The sequence below is a fragment of the Euprymna scolopes genome, chromosome 37 (genome assembly GCF_053919585.1).
Source record: "Euprymna scolopes isolate OS-2025 chromosome 37, ASM5391958v1, whole genome shotgun sequence".
NCBI classification, from domain to species: domain Eukaryota; kingdom Metazoa; phylum Mollusca; class Cephalopoda; order Sepiida; family Sepiolidae; genus Euprymna; species Euprymna scolopes.
The window spans coordinates 78,796,580-78,823,453 of NC_136518.1; the positions used below are offsets into that span (position 1 = coordinate 78,796,580).

Here is a 26,874-nt window from a genome sequence, read left to right on the forward strand (position 1 = left end):
TTGACATGTCACAAGGTTCTATCAAATCTTATTACTTGCCAAATTATCAGATTATCAAGAAAAGATTGTGACATAGTTTTTACTGATTTACAAGTCATTTTGATTAAATTAAAATCTCTATAAAAAAGTGATGCCTTACTGTAGTTCTATTTCTTCTAATAATATATCTCAAGCAGTTCTCCATATTTGGCTAGAAAAATATTTATTTTTTAATTCATGATCTGATTGGAACTAAAATTACACTGATCATTCTATTGAAAAACATTCTATTGTTTGCTTATATGATGTTTTCAGCTACCGTGGAATTTCCATGGGTTCTAATAGTTAGTTATAAATGTATTATCACAGTCAAATTGCATATGTGCAGTAGCAACATGGTTATCCTTGATCAAGAGACTTGCGGTTTCAAGCCTAACACTTCCTTGCTGGCAGAGATGATCAGGAGATGGTAGATCGTGATGTTGACTTTAGAATTTTCAACAGGAGATATTGCATCAATATACCATTGTGTCCAAGGTGACTTTAAATGTGAATATCGTAGGCATCTTTAGAATCTCCTCTGCCAGATTTAGACAAAAGTGACAATTGTACGTTTTCAGTGGGTGCTGTGACTACTATGATTAGGTGTTGGGGTGAAAAACACCTAAGGGTAGATTTAAATTCCTGTTGATGATGCTGTATTCAAGAATCAGGTCTCCTCACATCATTTATTGTTAGGACAAATTAGTCTTTGAAGTGGTTCTTTGTAAGTAAACATGGAGAATCCTGTCACACTAAAGATTCAAGCAGTTAGTCCTTTGCTGTGTATATGATTCAAATATCTTAGACTCTTCCTCAGTCTACCACTTTTTCCACAATCATAACAATAAAGATATACAATTATACCTATATATGTTTACAAATGTTCATTGCCCCTTTTTTTTATAATTCAAACAACAATATGCAACACACTCACTCTAACGACAGATTGCTGCAAAATTATGGATTGCTGATTTCAAACGGCTGCAATCAGAGCTAACCAGTCAGCCAGTGTATGGGAGAAATCTCAGCAAATGTATATTCACCCTCGCCTATGGGGTCAAACCTTGTCAATTGTATCTATCCAGAAGGCTGCGATGGTTTAGGCACATCCTTCATCGTCCGCTAACTGATGTGATTCACAAGGCAATAGCACCAACACCACTAGAAGGATGCTGCAAAAAAATTTGGTCAACTGAGGAAGTGACTTGTATGAAATCGCGAATGACTGAGGTATGACTGTCATAGATGGTTGGTGTTTATGTGGCATATATCTTGCTTCATAATCGTTTTTTAGTTTATCGATACGATTTGCTTCAAAATTCTTCTTTTCCTGCTAAAAAGAATTTAATAAAGTTTTTTTGTCTATATATATATATATATATATAATATACAATTATATATAATCCTTTTTCTATATAAACTTTTCTTGTTTTTAATTTTTCTTTTTCATGTTTTTTTTACTTCATCTTTTCTTTGTTACCCTGTTCTACCTTCTCTCTTACCAAAACTCCTTGTTTCTCATCCTATCGCCTTGAATAGTCCCTTTTAATGCACCCCATTTTTTTTTTTTTTTTTTACTTTTCATTTGTTCTCAAGCCGATTTTATTTCTTGTGTACTCTTACAGTGTTATAATTCCGATTTCTCTCCTCTTCTGATGTGAAGCATTTAGCTTCAAAATGCTAAGGACTAAACATAGGCAGAGCAGATAACTCCTTTTGCATTTAATTTTTATTTGTCTCCACTCACCCACTTATGAATAATTTGTGGCGTTTCTTTCTAACAGTCCGCATTATATCTGCATCTATGTCCTTTCTTCTGATTTTTCTTGCTAACATTTTTTTTTCCTTGTTATTCTTTCTAGTTGACTTCCATTATGGTTTGAATCGATATAATCGTCGTACTGCCCGTGACGACCTCCCAGTGGCCAAAGAGATTCAAGATGAGGAAGAGAAGCGCCACCAGGAGGAGCGGATGCGGCAGCTGAGCCTTTTACACCAAAGGTAAGTTTCCTCAAAATTACTTGCTTGTACTTTGTAGCATCTATCATCCTGGTTGGATTAAGTCAGCTTCCTCCTGAGCATGAACTGAGTCTTGAACCATCGCAATCCAGTTTGGATGATCCTGGGCCAGATCGCAGGAAATGACTAACCACTCTTGATTTCAGTGCTGGAGATCAACTACTTGTGGGCCTTATAATACCGCCATGTCAACCTTAATTGTTATCACCCAGGCCTTTAGCTGCCTACCAATATGTTTGTGCCAGCCAGGCAGAAAGGTGGGGAGAGATGAACTTGCTCTCCTTCTGGTCGATGAGCTGCATGTCTAAACTACTGGAGACATCGTTGAAGAAGGTCAGATGGAAAAGAGCGTAGGTTTAGTTTTCGGTGGGTAGTGGAAGCCTGAACATGATCTCCATGGTGGCAATGAAGAATGCTATGAAAACAGTTGTTGTCGAAGACTTTTAGTTTATGAAAATCTATCATTCTTGTAGGCCATGTCTCACAGCCATAGGGAAGGATGATTCTCACTGTCACCTGATGTGTCCCTCAAAAAAAAAAAAATAAGCAATCAGATAAGTGTTAAAACAAAAATTGTTGTAATTTTTATTTTAAATAATTTCTTTTACAAAAATAAATATTCAAATAGGTGAGTTTGATTTTTTTTGCATAAATTATTTTTAAGAAAATTAGTAATCAAATATATGATTTGACTTTGGGGGGATGGGAGATACCACCAGAAAACACATTGAATCACAGAAATTAGGAACTCATGATTTCTGGAAAATCTGTAACAGTGTAGTAAATAATGAGCAATCAATAATTCCCCCACTATCCAACAATCTTGAAGTTGTTTGCACGGCAACTGAGAAGACTAACCTGCTTGCGAATTGAAACCACATGAGATCATCTGAAAATCACTTAAGTACATGATATCATAAAAAACTTAGTCATGTTTTTGAGGTAACTATGTAGAAAAATAAATTCCGGAATTTAAAAGGTCACTCATTTTAATGGCACCACTCTTGTCTTCATTACTCTTCAACATTTTAGTTTTTTAGTAGTGTTGGGACGATGAACAGAATTCAGAAAGCTTGTAACTTTTTGGGTTATCTGAATTGATACCAGAATCCAAAAAAGTGTATCTATTTTCCAATGCCAAAAACGATTCTTTTAATTATCTTTTTTTTTTATTTGATTTTGTTTTCAACAAAATCTTCCACTGTTGGCAGTAATGTTAAAATAATAAATATTTATTAATTTTAAACTACCAATAAAACTAAAATCTATAAACCATCCCACCACAAAGGTATTCTTACGTTTGAGAAAATATATGCACATTTAACATGTGTTTTTACAGTAATCAGGGGGAGGGGAAAAATAACAACCCTACAGTTAAATATTTAGAAATTTATAAGGAATCGGAATCAGAAATTGTATCGGAATTGGTAAAAATATTGGAATCATTCCATCACTAATTTTTAGTTAAAAAATAGGAGTCCTGACTTTGTTTTCAATTCCAGAAAGAAATATAACAAAAAAAAAAAAATTGTTTTCAATTCCAGAAAGAAATATAACAAAAAAAAAAAAATTGTTTTCAATTCCAGAAAGAAATATAACAAAAAAAAAAAAAAAAAAGGTAATTATAAGACATGACATGAGAATAATGTAGCAATTTCCTGTTGAGTTGATTTTTATTAAACTAACATAACATGTCAAATGACTTGCAAAATAAGAAAATGCTTTTTCAATCTATCCATTCAATTCTGAAGCAAATAATTGAAAACAGTCTGAAATGCAAACACTGAACCCTTATTTTCTGCCCATCCAATCTGAATAGAATTAATGATATTACTTTCAATACAAAATGTTAAAGATGAGGAAATTAATTTTTTGTGTGCTATTATTTATGTTGCTACTAAGTACTTCGTTGACACCTTGTAAACAAGTTTCTGGCCTTTTTATACTTGCTTAACATTGACCTATTTTCTATTGAGATAAATCATTATTCTGGAATCCAGCTGTGATATCTATTTCTTAGGAAACACTTTTTTTTTTCTTTTTTGTTTTCTCGCTTGTCTGCTTATGTAAAACATGAGGCCATACTGGATAGTAAAAAGAGAAATCTTAACATATGGAAGGTAATCTCACTAAATAGGGTTTGTGACTGATATGTGAAAGTAAGTCTGTTTAGGCATTAAAAATGTTTCTCATCTCAAACATTATTACATAAGGGGTCATTATGAGTAAAAAGTTAATTTATTTTACCCATCTAAACCCAAGAAATGCGCAAAATTAAAATGTGTAAACATTACATGTAAAATATTTAAGATGGCTGCCACCCGCAATTTCGTAGAGCAAGTGGCAGCCTGGACCTTGCGATCAAAAACCAAGATCGAATGAAACGGAACAAAGCAAGGCAAAACTGACAAGTCAGAAAATGACAACGAAACAATTGTTATTAATATTTCTATAAGTAAAAAGAAATTAAAAGGAAAATAATTTAAACAGCTTTTATTTTTTGGTAAATTCACGTTTGTCCATTCGTCTGTTTGTCCATTCATCTGTCCGCACTTTTTTCAATAACTACCTTGGAATTTTTTTTTAACTTTTGTACAAACATTAAACATGATATGAGTTAAAAAGTAACAGAACAGATTTTCCAGGAAAAATCCGGTTGCCCCCTTAGAGGTGCCTTTCGGGTAAATATGGCTAAAATTGACACTTTTGTGCTTATTAAAAAAAAAATTGATGCCTTGGATTATTATCAAACTTTCTGAAAAGTTGTAACTGATTTCTATAGAATTTTGTTTGTTTATACTTCGCAATAACTCTTGGATGTGCCCCAGGGGCTCTTTTAGGGCTAATAAAAACTCCATTTTTGGGACTACTTTACCATATTTGTCCAAAATTTTCTGTGTATGTTTATTTAGCAGTTTTGCATGGTGCTGAACTCAAATTTAAATATGTGACGGCCTTGGAAACTTTTGGGGCTAAATGGGGGGGGGGGATGATGGACGGTCATTTCTGTTTTTGCATGGTGTAGAATTCAAATTTACATATTACAGGTCAAGGCTGCTATTCTCTCTACAAAATTGCAGTTAGTAGCCATCTTCATTGCTACTCATTCAAGGTTTACACATTTTAAATGTGCATTTCTCGAGTTTAAATGGTTAAAATAAATTAACATTTTAAATTGTGCATTTCTCGAGTTTAAATGGTTAAAATAAATTAACATTTTAAATTGTGCATTTCTCGAGTTTAAATGGTTAAAATAAATTAACATTTTAAATTGTGCATTTCTCGAGTTTAAATGGTTAAAATAAATTAACATTTTAAATTGTGCATTTCTCGAGTTTAAATGGTTAAAATAAATTAACATTTTAAATGTGCATTTCTCGAGTTTAAATGGTTAAAATAAATTAACATTTTAAATTGTGCATTTCTCGAGTTTAAATGGTTAAAATAAATTAACATTTTAAATGTGCATTTCTCGAGTTTAAATGGTTAAAATAAATTAACATTTTAAATTGTGCATTTCTCGAGTTTAAATGGTTAAAATAAATTAACATTTTAAATTGTGCATTTCTCGAGTTTAAATGGTTAAAATAAATTAACATTTTAAATTGTGCATTTCTCGAGTTTAAATGGTTAAAATAAATTAACATTTTAAATGTGCATTTCTCGAGTTTAAATGGTTAAAATAAATTAACATTTTAAATGTGCATTTCTCGAGTTTAAATGGTTAAAATAAATTAACATTTTAAATGTGCATTTCTCGAGTTTAAATGGTTAAAATAAATTAACATTTTAAATGTGCATTTCTCGAGTTTAAATGGTTAAAATAAATTAACATTTTAAATGTGCATTTCTCGAGTTTAAATGGTTAAAATAAATTAACATTTTAAATGTGCATTTCTCGAGTTTAAATGGTTAAAATAAATTAACATTTTAAATGTGCATTTCTCGAGTTTAAATGGTTAAAATAAATTAACATTTTAAATGTGCATTTCTCGAGTTTAAATGGTTAAAATAAATTAACATTTTAAATGTGCATTTCTCGAGTTTAAATGGTTAAAATAAATTAACATTTTAAATGTGCATTTCTCGAGTTTAAATGGTTAAAATAAATTAACATTTTAAATGTGCATTTCTCGAGTTTAAATGGTTAAAATAAATTAACATTTTAAATGTGCATTTCTCGAGTTTAAATGGTTAAAATAAATTAACATTTTAAATGTGCATTTCTCGAGTTTAAATGGTTAAAATAAATTAACATTTTAAATGTGCATTTCTCGAGTTTAAATGGTTAAAATAAATTAACATTTTAAATGTGCATTTCTCGAGTTTAAATGGTTAAAATAAATTAACATTTTACTCGAAATGACTCTTTATGTAATAATGTTTAAGATGAAAAATATTTTTAATATCTACACAGATTTATTTTCTCATATCGCTCACAAATCCTAGCGACATTACCCATATTAAGTTATTGTGCTGGATATTTTAGATGAGGACTGTTTATTTATATTATTTGGGTTCTTCAGACTACTGTTCTCATCTTGATATCCGCAAGGACCTGTGGCATAGTGGGTAGATTACTTGGTAAAATTCAGTTGTAAAAATCAGACCTTTCTGGTGGTTGAAAGTTCAATTTTCAGTGCGGGCAACACCCGAAATACAATTACGAATCACTTATTATTTTTACCCAGTCAAGGTTTATGGTACTAGAGTTTGCTACACCTGTAAATGAAATAAAGAGTTTCATTCGAAATTTTGTGCGGCTTCTCGAGTTCAACAGAAAGATTCCAGTTCTTAATAAGAAATGCCTGAAGAAGGTCAGAGGTTATATCGACCGTGAAATGTGAAAATAACACTCATGATGAAAACAGGAGTTCGAAGAATCCAAATAAAACAAATAGTCATTGTGCGGGTTTTCAAAGTCGGATCCAAATAACAATCCATCTAGCGCAAGTCTCTTATTCTTATGCACGGTCCAAAAAAGAATCTTAAACCTAATAGGTCCCACACTATCAACTAGGCTCTAACCCCTGCCTCATCGCCGCAATGTTACATCTCTGTGTCTGTTTTACAAGTATTTTAATGAAATGTGCTCTGATGAACTCTTAGCACTTGTGCCTCCTCAACATAAATAACCCTAACCCAATAAGCAGCAAGATCCCACCCCATCACTGTAGGTATCCTTGGATGCCGGAAAGCGTTCTACTTTTAAAGTTACTTTCCTCAAACTGCTAGACTTTGGAAGTTCTTCCCTGTTTCTTTTTTCCCTGATTGTTCCAAGATGCAGAAATTTAAATGCAATGCAATCAGACATGTTGATGCTTACCTATATATGTAGTGTCCCTATAGACATAGTGCCAAATAGTGGCTTCTTGCATTCAAGTGACAATTGAAGTAAGAGTAAATATTTAAAAAAAAAAAAAAAAAAAAATTGCAATCCATTTGATACATCAACACTTGATCATGACTAACCGATTTTTTGTACTTTCCTGTAAGTTGAAATAGTTTGTCAGTTGGGAATAAATGTATGTAAATAATAATAATATTACACATACTGACAATAAAGAATGTGTTCAGTAAAAAAAAAAATGGTTACCTGTTCTCTCTTACATAAATTTATGTAGCATACAAGTAATACCTGATATTATGAGGCACTAGCAGTTCAGCCCAGATTTGCTCGGACCCTATGTACTGTTCATAACTTGCCCTACATGTGAATACACTTTATGTAACATTTCAAATGTTTAGACTAGGAATTGTCTGAGTAATTTGGTAGAGACCGAAGAAATAATATTTTTTTTTTTAACTTTAACCCCAATTTTGAGTCCTTAACATTTATTGTTTTGGTCTCAAATCAAAATAAAACGTTTTACTCATGTCCAACTTACTTATATCTAAAATTTCAAGTGTTTAGACCCAAAATTGGTGGAGAAGTTTGGTAGAATCTGCAAAAGTCAACTCTCTCAACTTTGACCTTTTGGCAGCAAAATTTTCGCCTCAGAAGTGATTAAAATGCTTGCCACATGTCTGAATACCCTTTATGTAAAATTTCAAATGTTTAGACCAAAAATTGGCTGAGTAGTTTGCTAGAGACCACAAAGATCAAATCTTTTGAACTTTAACCCCTTGACAGCTCAAATTTTTTTACCCAAACCGATTAAAAAGCTTGCCCTATCTCTAAATACCCTTTATGTAAAATTTCAAATGTTTAGACCAGAAATTGTCTGAGTAATTTGGTAGAGTCCGCAGAGGTCATTTTTTAAATTTTTGACCCCTTAACATTCATTGTTTTGATTTCAAATCAAATTAAAAAGTTTGACCCATGTCCAAGTAACCTACATTTAAAATTTCAAATGTTTAAACCCAAAATTGGCAGAGGAGTTTGGTAAAGTTTTCAAAGGTCAAATCGTTGAACTTTAACCCCTTGATAGCTAAATTTTTGGCCGAAAACTGATTAAAGATTTTCCCAAATCTCAGTACCCCTTATGTCAAATCTTGAGTCTGTAGACTGAAAATTGACAGTTTGGTAGGAAATGTACAGTTCACTTTTATAGATATATAAATTTCTGAGTCTTTTAGTTTATGGTTATGATGATCTGTCCCCCCCCCCATAAAAAAAACACACTTCTGATCCCTATGTCATTATTTGATGAAAGCACATTTTATATTGATTTTACATTTGTATTTGAATTTGTTCTACAAATGGAAAATGAAGCCCAGTTGACATTTAGAAAAATAAAGTTTATTCATTTATTCAAAATTCATGTTTGAACTGATATTTGAAAAATATTAACAATAAATTGTATTGACAGCAGTTTTTTACTGTCATTAAAAACAATGTTCGATGCCTCTGTTCGGTTTTGAAAGACAATGGATAGAGCCTAGACAATAAAATCACAAACAAACGAAGCAATGTCTAAAAATGAAAGAATCCTAGTGAACAAAAACAAAAATCTGTCTTTTTATGCTCCCAACATCGGCTAAATTTGCATACTTGCATTATTGTTGTATCGAAAGGGTTCTAGGTTTGCATGCCAATTTTTATTTTAATAAATAACCGATTGAAAATATCTTATCAGATATCCAAAGTTAAATCCAAATAGCCACTAAACCGACAAATAAAACAGTTTCTGACGAGCTAATTCTCAATGTTTATTGTTGTACAATGTTATTGGCCATATAATGACATACTTTGTCTGAATCTGACTATATAAAAACGAAGGTGAACAAGGCAAATGTCCAAGAGTGAAAAAATGCCTTTTTATGTTGCCACCTCAAATTCCTAACATCGCCTAAATTTGCATGATTGTATTGCTGTTGTATCGGAAGGGATCCAAGTTCGCCTGCCAATACTTCTTTACAGTGGTCACATGCCAACCGTGGTTGCTTATTGCTATGACTCGCTTTTACCACACAAATAATAAAAATAAGAATGGATATCTGTTCTTTTATTTTATGGCGATTAACATCGTTTGCTTTGTATATGGTTGGTAAATTTTATTTTGGAAATAAGCAGATTCTATTCAATTCATAGATGGTCCCTAAAAGGTCCTACTGCAGAGTGGACCTGAGAGTAATAGCAACTAAGAGGTGGCTCCACAAACTCATGTTGAACCTGGCCAGTTCTAGATGGGTGACCATTTGGGAAGACTGATGCTGTATGTAACAAAAGTCTCTTCAAATTAATCTTCAAATCAATCATATTCAAGAATGTGTACGATTTCTGTATAAAATGATGGTTGACATATCATCATCACCATGATTAGAATAACAACAGTTGATGGTTGTATTCAGAGCTCATTCAGTTTGAGAGTTTAGCAATAAAAATATTTTAAACAAGAATATACCACACTGACACTGTTAACAGATTATTAATTAAAATAAAAGATTGTCTAACAAATCCTCTATATATAAAAAGGGCAAAATGTGTGTATTTGTATGTCTGCCAAGAACTTTCGACACAGGCAACGGATCCTTATGTATCGTTTTGAAACTCAATCCTTTAGACGACAAATATCAGAAAAATTGGCCAAAAACATTCATTTCTTCACTCTCAACTAGGCAGTTTTTTACAAGGAGGGGTCGGTTTTTGTGTTGGCATTTTTGCAAGTCATCGTCTCTGTTGGATTCACTACACTAAATTTCAATGCTCTTGACTTCCGGTTGTGTGATGGAGAGATCAGCTGAGAAGTTAGGGTTTTTTTTTTCTCCCTCCTTCATGTTACGGGTTCGAGCCTGCCTGCCTACTACAACTTTTTTATTTTATTTTACACCTCTCTTCACCCAAACTGCCTACTGTTGTTTTGATCCCCTCCCCCTACCTCCACTTTTTTTATCCCCCCCCTTTCTACACCACCTACACGCACCCCCGCTAGTATAAGATAAATCATTTTGTAACTTTTTATTTATTTGCAAATAAATTTTTTTTCAGATCGCAAGAAGATGAGAAAATGGCTCAGCAAGTCTACCAAGATATTTTATTGGAAGAAGAGAATCAGAAGAAAAAGGCCGAATTAGACGATCAGGTAAGAGGATAATGCAAGCTTGGATCTTTTTTCTTTTTTATTCGTTCTAAGGAATCAGCAATGATGGAACGATGGATGAATTCTGTCAACACTATTGTCTTAGCATCACAAGTTAATATTTTTTTTTCTTTTTGGATAATTGTTATTTTATCAACTTGCATGAAAAGAGCTATGTAAAAGATGCTTAAAACCATTTGAATTATCCAAATACCACCAGTAGTTCAAAAGTTATGGGAATTTTAAGTGCCAGAATTTAGGCTTTTCCATGGACATTTTTGTGGGCTAAATTACGGACCTCAACATTTCAAGAAATTCGGTAATTTCGCCACCATTTATTTATTTTTCAAGCTATTCTCATGAAACTTCGCACTCTTATGTAAAATTGTGTGTTCTTTCTGATTATGCAGTCAAATCTGATGTATCTCTTTACCATAAGTCATGAATTATAAATTAAGATGTACAAATTTCAATTTGTTTTAAACTGGGCATGGTATCATACAGTGGGTGTCTATTCATGAACAAAATTAAGTATTATACTGGTATTGAAATATAGCTTTATTGAGAGTAGGTATTTACCTGCCTCCCCACTAAAGGAGAGCTTAATCTGAGGTGTAGCCATTGAATGCCTAAAGAGCATTCATGATCGGTATTTACTACTCCCCTCAAAGAAAAGAAAAAATTGAGTAGATATGAATTAATCTCAGAAATAAATCGAAGAAAAGTTTTCATATAGATTTTGGATTTCTGTAAAAGATGGAAATTCTCATAGTCAACTAGAACTTATGCATTTTGGGACCAGTTCAATTTTCAATTTTGCAAATCCTCTCTATCTGGCCCAAAATATACCTCTATTTTCTGAGATGCAACCATAAATCATACTCTACATGAATCCTCGATGTAGCTTTCACAGTACCAGGATACCAGAAATCCTGATAAACAGCAACTATATATTCACCAGTTGATGGTAATTTTCGTCATTTCTATTCTGTTGTTTTACTGAAAATTCAACTATGTAAACGAAGAAATAAAATGGTAATTTTTTACCTTGTTTCCACCTTAATATTTAAAATGATTACTTGTATAGGTTTTAGGCTATGCTGAAAACGAATATCGCATTTAAATTTTCTGCAGATAAAGTTTTCCGGGTATTAAGCAATGTAATTTCTTATGTTATCGCTGGTGGCCATCTTTGAGCGCACAAACGCAACCTCGAGAAACTATGCGCAAACGCACATAGCAAGATGGCCACCAGCAACAACATAAGAAATGACATTGCTTAATATCCGGAAAGCCACTTATTTGCGGAAATTTTAAATGCTACATTCGTTTTCTGCATACCCGAAAACCTTAAGTAGTAGTCATTTTAAAGAAAAATGTTAAGGTGGAAACAAGGTAAAAATTTACAAAATTCATCACCGAACCGCTTAATTATTATTATTATTATTATTGTTATTATTTAGATATCCTCAGTTAAAAAAAAATTATACAAAATACTATTAGAAAGCAACCCAATAAATGTCACAAGGACATTTATTGGTTGGGTTTCTAACAATATTTTGTATACTTTTAAGTCATTGTCGAGATTTCAGACATGAGATATCACGTGGCTATTTTTCTTGTGCAATGCTCGACACTAATTGTTGAAATAAACATTTTACATTAAATAAATACACTAAAAAATTATTCAACTGGGTAGAAGAGTAACTTATCTTGCCTTTGATAATATTTGTTTGTGTGTTTATGCACTTATGTTACCGTGCTATTTTTTCAAATAGTATTTTCAAGTTAAATTCAAGTTTCACAATATCTTTTTTTTATTTAAATGTTAGGTGAAAGTACAGAATAGTTAACAAAATACCCTTCCCTCTCCATGTTAAGAATGGGTTTCTAAATGTTATTATTTCAGCATGGTAGCATAAGTGCACAAGTACGTTTTATTTATTTATTTATTTATTTTTGACCACTAAAAAAAAACACAATTTTACCTTAAGTATAAGTAAGAAGTTAAATACCATAACAAAAATGCATGTACTTTATACATTTTGTTGTTTTTTAATGCTTTTAGTACATTGTACTAAAAGCATTAAAAACAACAAAATAGTTTTGGCTTGGTATTGTTTGGAAATAAAATTTGAAAAACTTGAAGATTTTAAATTGACAAACTCAGAATAAAAAATGAAACTGTTTTTTTCGCTTTTGTTTTGAAAGTGGAAAAACAGTTTTCTATTCCCTGCTTCCCTAACTGTACTGACATGCAGAAGTTCAAGTGTAACGTGAACCGACATCTTGCTGCCCAAATCCCAACATAGTGCCCCAGTAGTTGCTGCCCCTGATAGTAGCCCCCTACATGAAAGTGTCAATGTACCTTGTTTGGGGGTGAAAATGTAATAAAAAAAAAAAAATTTTTTTAATTTTTAAAAGAGTACAAACGAAACTCGTTCATGCGCTGACTTTAGTCAAATCAGCACTGGTTAGCGCATAGCGAGCTGTTTTCCGGTTAAATTCTATATTCTGTAATTTCTATAAAAGATAACATTTTAAAGAAATTTCCGCACAATTAATATTTATCAAATATTTACATATTATACATGGAAATAATTCTGAAACTATTATCTATATGAAAATGGATGATATATACCGATTTATCTTATCAATTTGGAAATATTCTTCGTAACTTGGCTTGCTTTGGTCATAAAAATATAAATCAAAGTCACTGTAAAATTTCAGCCATATCCAATCAAATTTAACCCCGCGCATGTGTATCCAAACGTAACGTATGAAATATAAACATTGAAAAAACAGTTTCCTGTTTTGCTGTCATCATTTTTTTACCATGTTTTTCATTTTTAACTTGGAGCATAAAAACATTTGAATGCATAAAAGAAAAATAAATTAACATCATTGGAATGTTTATTCTATGCTCTTTCCATCAATGTAATTCTTTTAAAAATTGACCCACAAATAAAAAAGATATGACTTGTTGAAGCACATTAGGTATGTAATATTGCTAATGTTCACGAAAATATAGCATACGCTTGTAATGTTGATTGTCTTGTTTTCAGTAATAAAAAAAAAAACTAATTTAATGATATGACCGGCAAAACCCTTATGTTTGTCGGGGAGTGTTACTTGGTGTGTCTGTAATGTGAGGATGTTTCTGGAATAACTTATGTCCTGGGCATAGCAACCAGCTCTCTGGATCTTGGACACAATAAAACGATAGGCACATCCCCTTTAAACTCAAGTGTTGGTTTGCTGTTGGCTACGTCTGCTGGTGGATCTTCTCTTCGAATTCTCAATCGGCATCATTATTGGCAGGATTGCTGTACTGGGATTGAGCACTGTATGAAATTAGTGAACAAGGCATTATTTTTAGAAGTTTATTTTAATGATTAAGGATCATTTTAAGAACTGAGCTAAGCTTAGGACCGACCCTGCTGCGAACAGTATTCAAAATTCAACTCAGAAAGTTGAGGCACATGACCTGTTTCCTTTAGGGTCCCGATTTCAATTTTTACGTTTGTCGCCAACTGCAATCGTATCCCAACGGCATTACAATTCTTCTCATCAAAAGAGAGGTAGATATTAAAAAAGAGATTGAAATGTTATTTTGTTTGTTAAATCTTATTGGTCAAGCAGGCTTGACCATTTTACATCTGTGTACCCTTATTGTGCACAGATTTTATAAACATCTGTCAATTTCCAGGTTGGATGTGCACAGACATTTTGAAAAAAAAAATAGCACCAACTTGATTTTACATGCTTCCATCCCTCCTCCACTTGGACAACAATGGTCTTCTAAGTAGATTTATACACTCATGGGTATGAAAATACAAATGAAACAAAGTGGTATTCACCCTAGGTGGGTTGAGTTGGCTTCCTTGAGAGGAGGAAGTTTCTGGGGAATATTGAATTCACAAATGGTGCCTATATCAGATGTCAGACTCATTTGGTCTTGTGAACTTGATGGAAATGTAAAGGTGATAAAGTGATCATTCAAATGCGTTTAGCCGTACACTTAACGAAGACGAACACTTAACAAAGATGACCTGCAAAGATTAATCAAATTTAGGGGTCATGCACTGATTCTAAGAATCTTTAGGCTGCGAAATGTGCTAATATCCAAGTTTTTTTTTTTTTTTACTTTTCCTTACACAAAAACAACAAATCTAATTATTTAAAAAAAAAAAAACATAGATAAAATTGAAGATATCTAAACGTCTTTGTTCCCAGTGCAAAGTTCCCCTTTTTGGGGATCTGAAATCTCCATATTAAAAGATGTTCTTGTATATCAGAGTTTGCCTCCGTGGGAATGCATGTAAAATAGCAGACTTTGAACTTGCTGAACAAAACAAAACTGCCTTTCTCTTGTATTTCAGCTTAAGTTGGCCACTTAAAAACGTTCACACACATTCTAGTTTGTATCAGCTAAGTGGATCTAGATTTAACTTGTTGAAACAGATATTCATTTCAATGGTTTTAGAATTGACTCTGATATCGAATGTTTACCTATACCTGTATGGTTTTGAATTATGTTTAGACGTGGGAAATGGACTCCCTTCCACCACATAAGTAATTCTGTCATACAAGTAAAAAAAAAAAAAGGTGTCAAGACAAAACCATTTTAAGTATTTAGAAGGGAGAAAGCAAATAGTCAGCACCCACCCTCCCCAGCCGTCTGGAGTGAATTTGAAAAGAAATCTAACACTCTATCTCCACAATGAGGCATTTTATTTTTTTCTTCTTTCTTTTTATACTGATTGGTATGGTTTTTCTTCCTTTTTTAAACTTTCCAGTTTGAGACGTTTTTCTTTTTTTTTTTACTTCATCAATTGAAACATTTGTTTTTTTTTTTTTTTTTTTTCATTTCCTTATTTTGTTCTGGATGGGGCATCCGGTAAGATGCCAAACATCCACCTGCTATTTAAGACATTCCAACTGAGATATTTTTTAAAGATCTAACAGTTCCTTTAAGTGTAATTATTCGTATCTCTTGCACTTGGTTTTCCAGGTATATTTTTCAAGCAGTTTTTGTCATTTTTTTTTCATGAGTCTGGTTGCTTCTATAATTATTGGAATGATGGAGATCTTCCTAAGATTTCAGTTTTTGTACATAAGACCTTGGTATTTCGTTATCTTTCCTTTCTCAGCTCTGTCTAACTCGGCGTCATTGAGGACGCTAACTTCTACTAAGGTTGCTTCTTTCTCCTTATTCGATATCACTATGTTAAGTCAAATAACTTCATTTTCTAGGTACGTAGCTGTGAGAACTACATATTAATGTGAACACTGATGGAGCATTTTTTTTTTTTTTTTGATAGAGACTAAACGCTCGTAGATATATAAGAAATTATCTTTATAGGAATTAATAAACTGTTAGCTGATAAAAAAAAAAACCCTTTACCTTTTAGTTTTTTATAAAATATTAGTGGGATCTTTAGAAATTTCACTGTTGTACCCTTCATTTGTTGTATGTTACTACCGTGCATTATATGGATGATCAGTACAAACACAGACCCCACGATATCTAAGTACTTCTAGTTAATGTTATTTCACAATATATTTGGTTATGAGGCACCATCTCCAAAACACTTGTTGAAATTTGTAACATATTTCCACTCTGTGAACGTTCAGTGCTAACGTATACTCTACAATATTATTGTAGCACTCTTTGAACAGAACAGGTACTACACTTTGAAATATCTATTTGCACAAAATATAAAAATATTACATAATAAAATTAGCCACCTGGCTAATCAAAAATGTGGGGATATAATACATGTCATTGATAATCCTTCGTCACAAATACTTAATTGTCTTTCCTGCTCTTAACTAGAAATATCTCAGTCACCACAATACCACATTCACTCCAGGGGCTGTCCTACTTAAATTAAACCCAAATTTGAAAAGGTTTTATTGAATCATAAATATACAGTGATTTCATTTCATTGGTAGAGGAGTGGGGAATAAACAACAAAATTGGTTGGTAAGGCTCTCCCAACCCTTTCTAAATAATAGATTTCTCAATGTTATTCAGTTTGCCGAAAACAAGCAGATCAATCTCTAAGTGGGAGTGGGATATAAGTGGGAGAATATTACACTTTGATCCTAGAAGGCCAAGAAAGTGTATTTTAGTTTGAATCTCACATTTGACACGTCATAAGATGAAATTATAAATATATACATTTGCATCTTTGGCCCACCAGTATCTGTTGTATTTAGTTACTATGCTTAAAAATATTTCCATACTATAGATATCCGGCACAGATGCAGACTCCACGATATTATTGTAATTTATTGTAATACTCTTTTTTCAAACTTAAACATTTATCTAAATATTCCGGTTAATGTAACTTGAGAGTATATCTGTGTATGCAGTTTATTTCCAAAACCCTTGTAGAACTTTGACATATTTCCATTCTGTGAACGTCTGACGTGAATGTAGACCGCCACAATACAGGGTGTTCCAAAAGTCTTGGGCATATCTGCTTGAGTGAGAAAGAATCTGATGACTTCTTTTTCCAACAGGAAGGGGGGGGCACTACACGGGAGCCGCAGGAGTAGACAGTTTCTGAACACAACGCTGCCAGACAGGTGGATCAGACGATCTGGGCAAAATGATCACGATCTCATACCCTGGCCTCCCAGATCTCCAAATCTCACACTCTGAGATTTTTTTTTTTTTTTTTTTTGTGTGGGGATTTGTGAAAGAACTAGTCTGTGTGCCTCCTATTCCAAGAGACAGGGATAAGCTGAAGGCCCGAATAACGGAAGCCGTTGCAACTATTGACAACGCAATGCTGGGACACGTTTGTCAAGAATTGGTTAGCGGCTTGATGTGTGTCGTGTGACCAATGGTGCTCACATTGGTCATCTTTGAACATTCCATGAAAAACTTGAGATTACAAGCTTTCTGAATCTAAAGAAATGGCAGAAACACTAGAGGATGGCCTCCAATCTGTAGTGGAATGGGGACAAAAATGGATGGTCACGTTCAATGCCGCCAAGACTAAACTAGTTTCATTCAATAATTACAAGAAACCTTCTCTACCACCTATAACAATGGCCAACGACTCTTTATCTGAGAGTACATCTTTCAAACTCCTTGGCTTAACGTTCACAGGAAATATGAGTTGGAACAATTACATTGAAGGCATTGCCAGGGCCGCTGCAAGAAAGGTGGGGTCTCTCTACCGTGCTAGAAAACTACTAACACCCGAAAGTATCCTGTACCTCTATAAGGCCACCATTCGCCCATGTATGGAGTATTGCTGTCATATTTGGGCTGGTGCTTCTGCTACTAGTCTCTTGCTCCTTGTCAAGGTTCAAAAGAGAGTCGCAAATCTGATAGGCCCTGAACTGGCGTCTAAGCTTCAGCCTCTGTCCCATCGACGAAACGTTGCATCCCTCTGCCTGTTCTACAAGTATTTTAATGGTGAATGCTCTGACGAACTGCAAGCACTTGTGCTCCCACGACGTGAACACCCTCGACAAACCCGACAGGCTGCTAAATCCCACCTCCACACTGTAGAGATCCCTAGATGTAAAAGATCTTTCCCCAACTGTACTGACATGCAGAAATTCAAGTGTAACGTGAACTGACATCTTGCTGCCCAAATCCCTACATAGTACCCCAGTAGTTGTTGCCCCTGATAGTAGCCTCCTACACCAAAGTGGCAATGTGCCTTGTTTGGGGTGAAAATGTAATTAAAAAAAAAAAATATATATATATATATATATATATATATATACCAGATGCGTTTTTATATCCTTAATAGTTCTCGAGATATTCAATGTCAAAATGTGGCCAAGACTTCTGGAACACCCTGTATTGTTTTTAATTTTGAGACAGAACAGATCCTACACTTTGATCTGAACTAGAAAGCAAAGAAAGTGTTATTTTAGTTTCACATTTGATACACCAGCGATAATAAGATACAATTTTTTTTTAATTGCATATTTGGCAATCGGGCGATCCCATCTTTTAAAAAAGGGGAAGAGATGCTCGTAAGTACGTTAGCAACTTCTAACCCTTTTTAAAAAAACTTTGCTTTGGTTCAGTTTTCATCAAAGCAGGATTATTCAATGGTTTAAAGTATTTTGGTGTCCGACCTCCTTGCACTTATTTAAGGGTCCAGGGATACCACAGCATCAGATAAATTTATCTTAATTTTTTAGCAAGCAGTATCGGGCGTGTTTTACTATAGATAATAAAACAAATAAGTTTTCTAAAACAATTATATAACGAATAAATGTTTTCAAAAGCAAGGTAAGTTTCTCTTCTGCTAGCCAGATAAAGTTTTAGTGTTTTAACTTATTTTAAAGCGTTTATTCAGTTTGAAAAACAAGTAGTGTAATGCGTTAGGTGGGAACAAGAAGAAAATGTCCAACACAAGGGTAAGCAAAATACTGGTAAACTCACCCAATTAATGTTAGCGTCACAAACACGAGTAAATGAAATATGGCAGTCAAGGGCGATAGTAATTAATTTTAGTATTAGAAGATAGTTTTAAAAAAAAAAGAAAACTAAAAAAAAAAAAGAAAAACTAAAAAAAAAAAAAAAAGTTTATTCTACCATTAACTTTAAGTCAAAGGGCTTAAATTTACTTATGTTGGGTAAGTTATTTGTTTGATGTCTTGTTTGTTTTAGATTTATTGGCTGTCAACTATACTGCATGAATGCCAGTTTTTGCCAGTTGATATCTGCGTTTTTCTCTGTTCTGGATTCGCCTCTTCCCCCTCACAGTGGGAAAATATATATATATATATATGCGCGCGTGTGTGTTATTTCTTTAATTTTTCTTCCATGTCCACCTTTCGTTGTTTAATAGCGAAAAAGGAAAAGCGTTGTTTAATAGCGAAAAAGGAAAAGCGTTTCCGTTGATAAGAGCATGCATACCAATGTAATTTACTCATCAAATTAATTCACCCGAGTAAAAACTCTGAGCAGATCTTCAAATATGTCGTCAATTTGAAAAAAGAAAAGGAACAAAAGAAAATATGTAAATGGTAACCCCCGGTATATAAAAAGTATAACGGTGGTTGCCACTTAAAAATCTTGCCCATCCTTTTTCTATTGTGAACATTCTCTTCCGTATAAAATTCTGTCAAGCGTGTTGATTTGATGGGTGCATTACTATTTCTGAAAGTAAAAGTTTTTATATATATATATATATATATATATATATATATATATATATATATATATATATATATATTATGCTGAATTTTGTTTGGTTCCTCCCATCTGTTTTTATCTTTTTGTGTGTGGCCAATGTGAATATTACACATTTATATAAAAAAAAAATGTAATTTCCGCTTTCCTTTGCAAAAGATGAATGGACGAAAAGTCATAACTCTGACTTTTGTCGGATGCAGAAGAGAGTTGGGTGGGGAGGCATTCATTTAGATAATGTTTTTATTCAAGTTACAGTAAGAAAAAATATAAATACAATTCAGTGAAATAATCCATCTTTTAAACCAAATAAAATAATCTGCCGCTTATTGAATCAAAACTCACATAAAACTTAATCAAAATTATTTTCAAAAATAAATCTTGGAATTTTTGCTATGTATCCATGTCAACACATTGTAGTCAACATATGACCAAGAAGAATCATTCATTTTGATATCCCTGGAGCCTGTCACAGAAGTTGATTTAGGAAGAGGTGGAGTAATGACTTCAAACAGGACCTGAAACATCACAGGTTAGCAGAAACATTGGCAAGGGATCGAATCAAGTGGAGAGAAGCCATTCAACGAAGCATCCAACCCTTAAACTCAGAGAAACATCAGTAGATGAGACTCTATGCTGGAATAGACTGAAATGGTATGGCCACATCCAATGCATGGCAGTCAACAAGTGACCAAGAAGAATCATTAACTTTGATGTTCTTGGAACCTGTCCGACTTAGGAAGAGATGAATTGATAACACCAAGCAGGACCTGAAAACATCATAGGTTAACAGGAGCAGTGACAATGGATCAAATCAAGTGGAGAGAAGTCATTTGACCAAGTTAACAACCCAAATGTTGAACATATAATGTGCACTGCATATTTTCTACTTTGGTTGATTGAATTTTCATAACATGCAAGCATTTTAATGGTTGCAAAATGGGTCATTCGGGATATGTATAGCCTTGAAGAATATCCCCTTCAATTTTAATTAAATGCACAAGAAATAAGTAGATGAGATCCTATGCTGGAATAGACTGAGATATTGCAGTCGACACATGGCCAAGAAGAATCACTAACTTTGATGTCCCGCAGGGCCTGCCCAATAGGTTGACTGAGGAAGAGTTGAAATGATAACAGCAAGCAGGACCTGAGACATCGCAGGTTAACAGAAACATTGATAATGGTTTGAAATCAAGTGGAGAGAAGCCATTCTACCAAGTTGACGACCTAAGTGTCCAACCCTCAAACTTGCAGAACAGCGATGATACACGTGCAGCAGTAGCAGTAGTGAGAATGTTCCGCATTTAAGGAACATCAAACATGGCGTTTTGTTTTAATCACAAAATTTCAAAGCGTGTTTACGAGCATGAAAATTAATTCCAATTATTGTTCATCATTATTGTTGAAGATAAAAATAACTTTGTTAAAATCTCTCTCTCTCTCTTTGCAAAATGTAAAAGCCAGTTCAAATTTTTGTATTGTGTTTACATGGTTAATTGTATATACATACTTTCTTTGGGGTGGGGGTGGGGGATATTGCTTGTCCAGATATGATTTTAAATGCATCATCAGTATTGTTTTTCATTTTGACCCCTTAGCAGCTATTTTTACCATCTAAAAACCAAATCAAATTTGCTCCACATGTCCAGATCATCTATATATCAAGTTTCAAGTCTGTAAACCAAAAATTGAAAGAGGAGTTTGGTAGTGACTGTTTTACACACACATTATATATTTAAACTCGACTGGTACCCGGCGTTGCCCGGGTGTTTGGAGGTGTGTATTGAGCAAAAAAAAAAAAAGAAAAAAAAGTGGTAATAGGCAGGCTTGAACCTGTGATGCGAAGGCGGAAAAGAAAGTGAAAGAAAATCTTTCGGGATTAGAATCTAGAGGTACTATTATTATTATTATTATCTAGGGTATATTTTAAAATTTGTTGGATACCAATCCAACCAATACTTAACCTTAAAATAGAAGCAAAAAGTTAGTACATGGCAAAACAAAACAAAAAATAAACAAATAAAAAGCAACAAACAACATATAGCCAATACCCTATTTTTTATGTAAATTTGGCATGCAATCTCTGGAATATGCCCCCCCCCCCCATCCCCGGGAATCTCTGAAATATAAGTATGTGAGAGAGAAAGTGAGTTTTCTCAAGTTACTTTTAGTTTTAACAATAACAATGAACAGTAAATTGAATAAATTTTTATGCTTCTAAACAAGTTTTGAAATTCCTGTTTTCTGTGATCAAAACAAAATGTCAAACTTGATGTTCCTTAAATGTGGAACATTTTCAAATGAATACATTGCGAAAATTCCAAGATTTATTCTTGAAAATACTCGTCCCTCCTCCCCTCTTCCAATTTTCATTTTATTCCTTTTCTTTTTCTCTTTGAGGGATTTTCTAAATCTTCCTGAATTCCTTTGTGCAGTGAGGCATTGAATTGTCAAAGAAAACACAGGAAACGAGTCGGTCAACATCAAAAGGACATATATCGGCCATTAAAATATAAATTCTCTTTTTATTTGTTAAATCATCCAAAACTTTCACCACAAAGTCTTTTTTTTTATAGGTGTATACTCACACATTTGCCATCTTTTTATAGCACAGATATATATATAAAAAAATTTATGGGTATCCTCTGGAAATTGCCCAATATTTTTCTACATCAATCTATATAATTTACTGTTCAAAACCTTTTGAAATAATGTTTAGTAGGGTTAACACTGTTAAGAAGAAATGAGTATATATATATATTATATGTATATTGTATATTATATATATTATATGTATATTGTATATTATATATATTGTATGTATATTGTATATTATATTATATGTATATTATATATATTATATGTATATTGTATATTATATATATTATATGTATATTATATGTATATTGTATATTATATATATTATATGTATATTATATATATATTATATGTATATTGTATATTATATATATTATATGTATATTATATATATATTATATGTATATTATGTATATTATATGTATATTATATATATATATGTATATATTATATATTATACGATAATCTATGCATTATGCATAAGAGCTAAATTGACTGACTTAATTATTATATATATATATATATTTGAATAAAAATTATTCAAATGTTTAATAAATAAAATGTGTGTGTATGTATGTATGTATGTGTGTATATATATATATATATATATATATATATATATATATATATATATATATATATATATATATATATATAATGAAAATGGTAGTATGAATAATCCAAGGAAAAATTACATTCGAACACAAGTTTGGAAAAGAAATATATATTATTATATTTCTCTTTCTTCCCCTAACAAATAACAAAGCTTGCTATTCATAGTTCTGTCAGATTTTGTGCTGTTAATGTAAAGAGGTTCTACAACGATTATATAACTTTCTTTTACAAAGAAGTTAAAAGTTGAAAATTATTCTTAACACTTAAACATGCCATTTTTTAGTGCCGATCTTATCACAACTTCTGAGAATCAAGTGTTCAGATTGAATAATAATTACAGCATTTGGATTGCTCATAAAATGTCACAAAAGAAAAGTTATGTGTAATATTATTGTTATAGTTTGTTTTTTTTAGTTTTTTTTTATTTAAAATTACACCAAAATTTAAAAAGACAAACAAAAAATAAAAGTACAGAAAAAATGTTTTCATCATTAAACGAAAATATCCAAAAATCATAAATGGATCAAGTATTTTATTTTTTTTAACTAAGAAAATCATTTTTACTCTATTTAAAATGATTAATGTGAAGTCGGTAGTATTACAAGGCTGATCTCACAAGTTTGAATTATTGTTTTCAAGATAGTAACGTAAGATTATTCCTTTTTGCTTGCTCATGATGAGTACATACATCATAAAGATTTTTTTTTCTCATACTTGGGAGTCGATCGTATCATAATAATTCTAATTGGTCATAGTTTGAAATTTATTCACAATAACCATTTTTCTTACTATGGTTTCATCTATTACCATTTTCTTACTATGGTTTCATCTATTACCATTTTCTTACTATGGTTTCATCTATTACCATTTTCTTACTATGGTTTCATCTATTACCATTTTCTTACTATGGTTTCATCTATTACCATTTTCTTACTATGGTTTCGTCTAGTACCATTTTCTTACTATGGTTTCATCTATTACCATTTTCTTACTATGGTTTCGTCTATTACCATTTTCTTACTATGGTTTCGTCTATTACCATTTTCTTACTATGGTTTCGTCTATTACCATTTTCTTATTATGGTTTCGTCTATTACCATTTTCTTACTATGGTTTCGTCTATTACCATTTTCTTACTATGGTTTCGTCTATTACCATTTTCTTACTATGGTTTCGTCTATTACCATTTTCTTACTATGGTTTCATCTATTACCATTTTCTTACTATGGTTTCATCTATTACCATTTTCTTACTATGGTTTCATCTATTACCATTTTCTTACTATGGTTTCGTCTATTACCATTTCCTTACTATGGTTTCATCTATTACCATTTTCTTACTATGGTTTCATCTATTACCATTTTCTTACTATGGTTTCATCTATTACCATTTTCTTACTATGGTTTCATCTATTACCATTTTCTTACTATGGTTTCGTCTAGTACCATTTTCTTACTATGGTTTTATCTATTACCATTTTCTTACTATGGTTTCATCTATTACCATTTTCTTACTATGGTTTCATCTATTACCATTTTCTTACTATGGTTTCATCTATTACCATTTTCTTACTATGGTTTCATCTATTACCATTTTCTTACTATGGTTTCGTCTATTACCATTTTCTTACTATGGTTTCATCTATTACCATTTTCTTACTATGGTTTCGTCTATTACCATTTTCTTACTATGGTTTCATCTATTACCATTTTCTTACTATGGTTTCGTCTATTACCATTTTCTTACTATGGTTTCATCTATTACCATTTTCTTACTATGGTTTCATCTATTACCATTTTCTTACTATGGTTTCATCTATTACCATTTTCTTACTATGGTTTCATCTATTACCATTTTCTTACTATGGTTTCATCTATTACCATTTTCTTACTATGGTTTCGTCTATTACCATTTTCTTACTATGGTTTCATCTATTACCATTTTCTTACTATGGTTTCATCTATTACCATTTTCTTACTATGGTTTCGTCTAGTACCATTTTCTTACTATGGTTTCATCTATTACCATTTTCTTACTATGGTTTCATCTATTACCATTTTCTTACTATGGTTTCATCTATTACCATTTTCTTACTATGGTTTCATCTATTACCATTTTCTTACTATGGTTTCGTCTATTACCATTTTCTTACTATGGTTTCATCTATTACCATTTTCTTACTATGGTTTCGTCTATTACCATTTTCTTACTATGGTTTCATCTATTACCATTTTCTTACTATGGTTTCGTCTATTACCATTTTCTTACTATGGTTTCATCTATTACCATTTTCTTACTATGGTTTCATCTATTACCATTTTCTTACTATGGTTTCATCTATTACCATTTTCTTACTATGGTTTCATCTATTACCATTTTCTTACTATGGTTTCATCTATTACCATTTTCTTACTATGGTTTCATCTATTACCATTTTCTTACTATGGTTTCATCTATTACCATTTTCTTACTATGGTTTCATCTATTACCATTTTCTTACTATGGTTTCGTCTATTACCATTTTCTTACTATGGTTTCGTCTAGTACCATTTTCTTACTATGGTTTCGTCTATTACCATTTTCTTACTATGGTTTCGTCTATTACCATTTTCTTACTATGGTTTCATCTATTACCATTTTCTTACTATGGTTTCGTCTATTACCATTTTCTTACTATGGTTTCGTCTAGTACCATTTTCTTACTATGGTTTCATCTATTACCATTTTCTTACTATGGTTTCATCTATTACCATTTTCTTACTATGGTTTCATCTATTACCATTTTCTTACTATGGTTTCATCTATTACCATTTTCTTACTATGGTTTCGTCTATTACCATTTTCTTACTATGGTTTCATCTATTACCATTTTCTTAATATGGTTTCGTCTATTACCATTTTCTTACTATGGTTTCATCTATTACCATTTTCTTACTATGGTTTCATCTATTACCATTTTCTTACTATGGTTTCATCTATTACCATTTTCTTACTATGGTTTCGTCTATTACCATTTTCTTACTATGGTTTCATCTATTACCATTTTCTTACTATGGTTTCATCTATTACCATTTTCTTACTATGGTTTCATCTATTACCATTTTCTTACTATGGTTTCGTCTAGTACCATTTTCTTACTATGGTTTCATCTATTACCATTTTCTTACTATGGTTTCATCTATTACCATTTTCTTACTATGGTTTCATCTATTACCATTTTCTTACTATGGTTTCATCTATTACCATTTTCTTACTATGATTTCGTCTATTACCATTTTCTTACTATGGTTTCGTCTATTACCATTTTCTTACTATGGTTTCGTCTATTACCATTTTCTTACTATGGTTTCGTCTATTACCATTTTCTTACTATGGTTTCGCCTATTACCATTTTCTTACTATGGTTTCGTCTATTACCATTTTCTTACTATGGTTTCGTCTATTACCATTTTCTTACTATGGTTTCGTCTATTACCATTTTCTTACTATGGTTTCATCTATTACCATTTTCTTACTATGGTTTCATCTATTACCATTTTCTTACTATGGTTTCATCTATTACCATTTTCTTACTATGGTTTCGTCTATTACCATTTTCTTACTATGGTTTCATCTATTACCATTTTCTTACTATGGTTTCGTCTATTACCATTTTCTTACTATGGTTTCATCTATTACCATTTTCTTACTATGGTTTCATCTATTACCATTTTCTTATTATGGTTTCGTCTATTACCATTTTCTTACTATGGTTTCGTCTATTACCATTTTCTTACTATGGTTTCGTCTATTACCATTTTCTTACTATGGTTTCATCTATTACCATTTTCTTACTATGGTTTCGTCTATTACCATTTTCTTACTATGGTTTCATCTATTACCCTTTTCTTACTATGGTTTCATCTATTACCATTTTCT

The 26,874-nt window shown here is 32.0% G+C and overlaps 1 protein-coding gene across 8 annotated transcripts in view; it reads left to right on the forward strand.

Annotated features, from left to right (window-relative positions):
• The window catches only part of LOC145261241 (uncharacterized), a 576,350-nt gene that overhangs the window by 344,680 nt on the left and 204,796 nt on the right, over positions 1 to 26,874 (forward strand). For all 8 annotated transcript variants that reach the window (XR_013864431.1, XM_080119616.1, XM_080119619.1 and 5 more), the window contains 2 exons: positions 1,884 to 2,022; positions 10,472 to 10,565. Coding sequence is in view for 7 of the 8 variants with exons in the window: in XM_080119616.1 (XP_079975742.1) it covers positions 1,884 to 2,022; positions 10,472 to 10,565 (233 nt within the window). In the remaining variant the exon portion in view is untranslated. The remainder of the gene's footprint in view (positions 1 to 1,883; positions 2,023 to 10,471; positions 10,566 to 26,874) is intronic.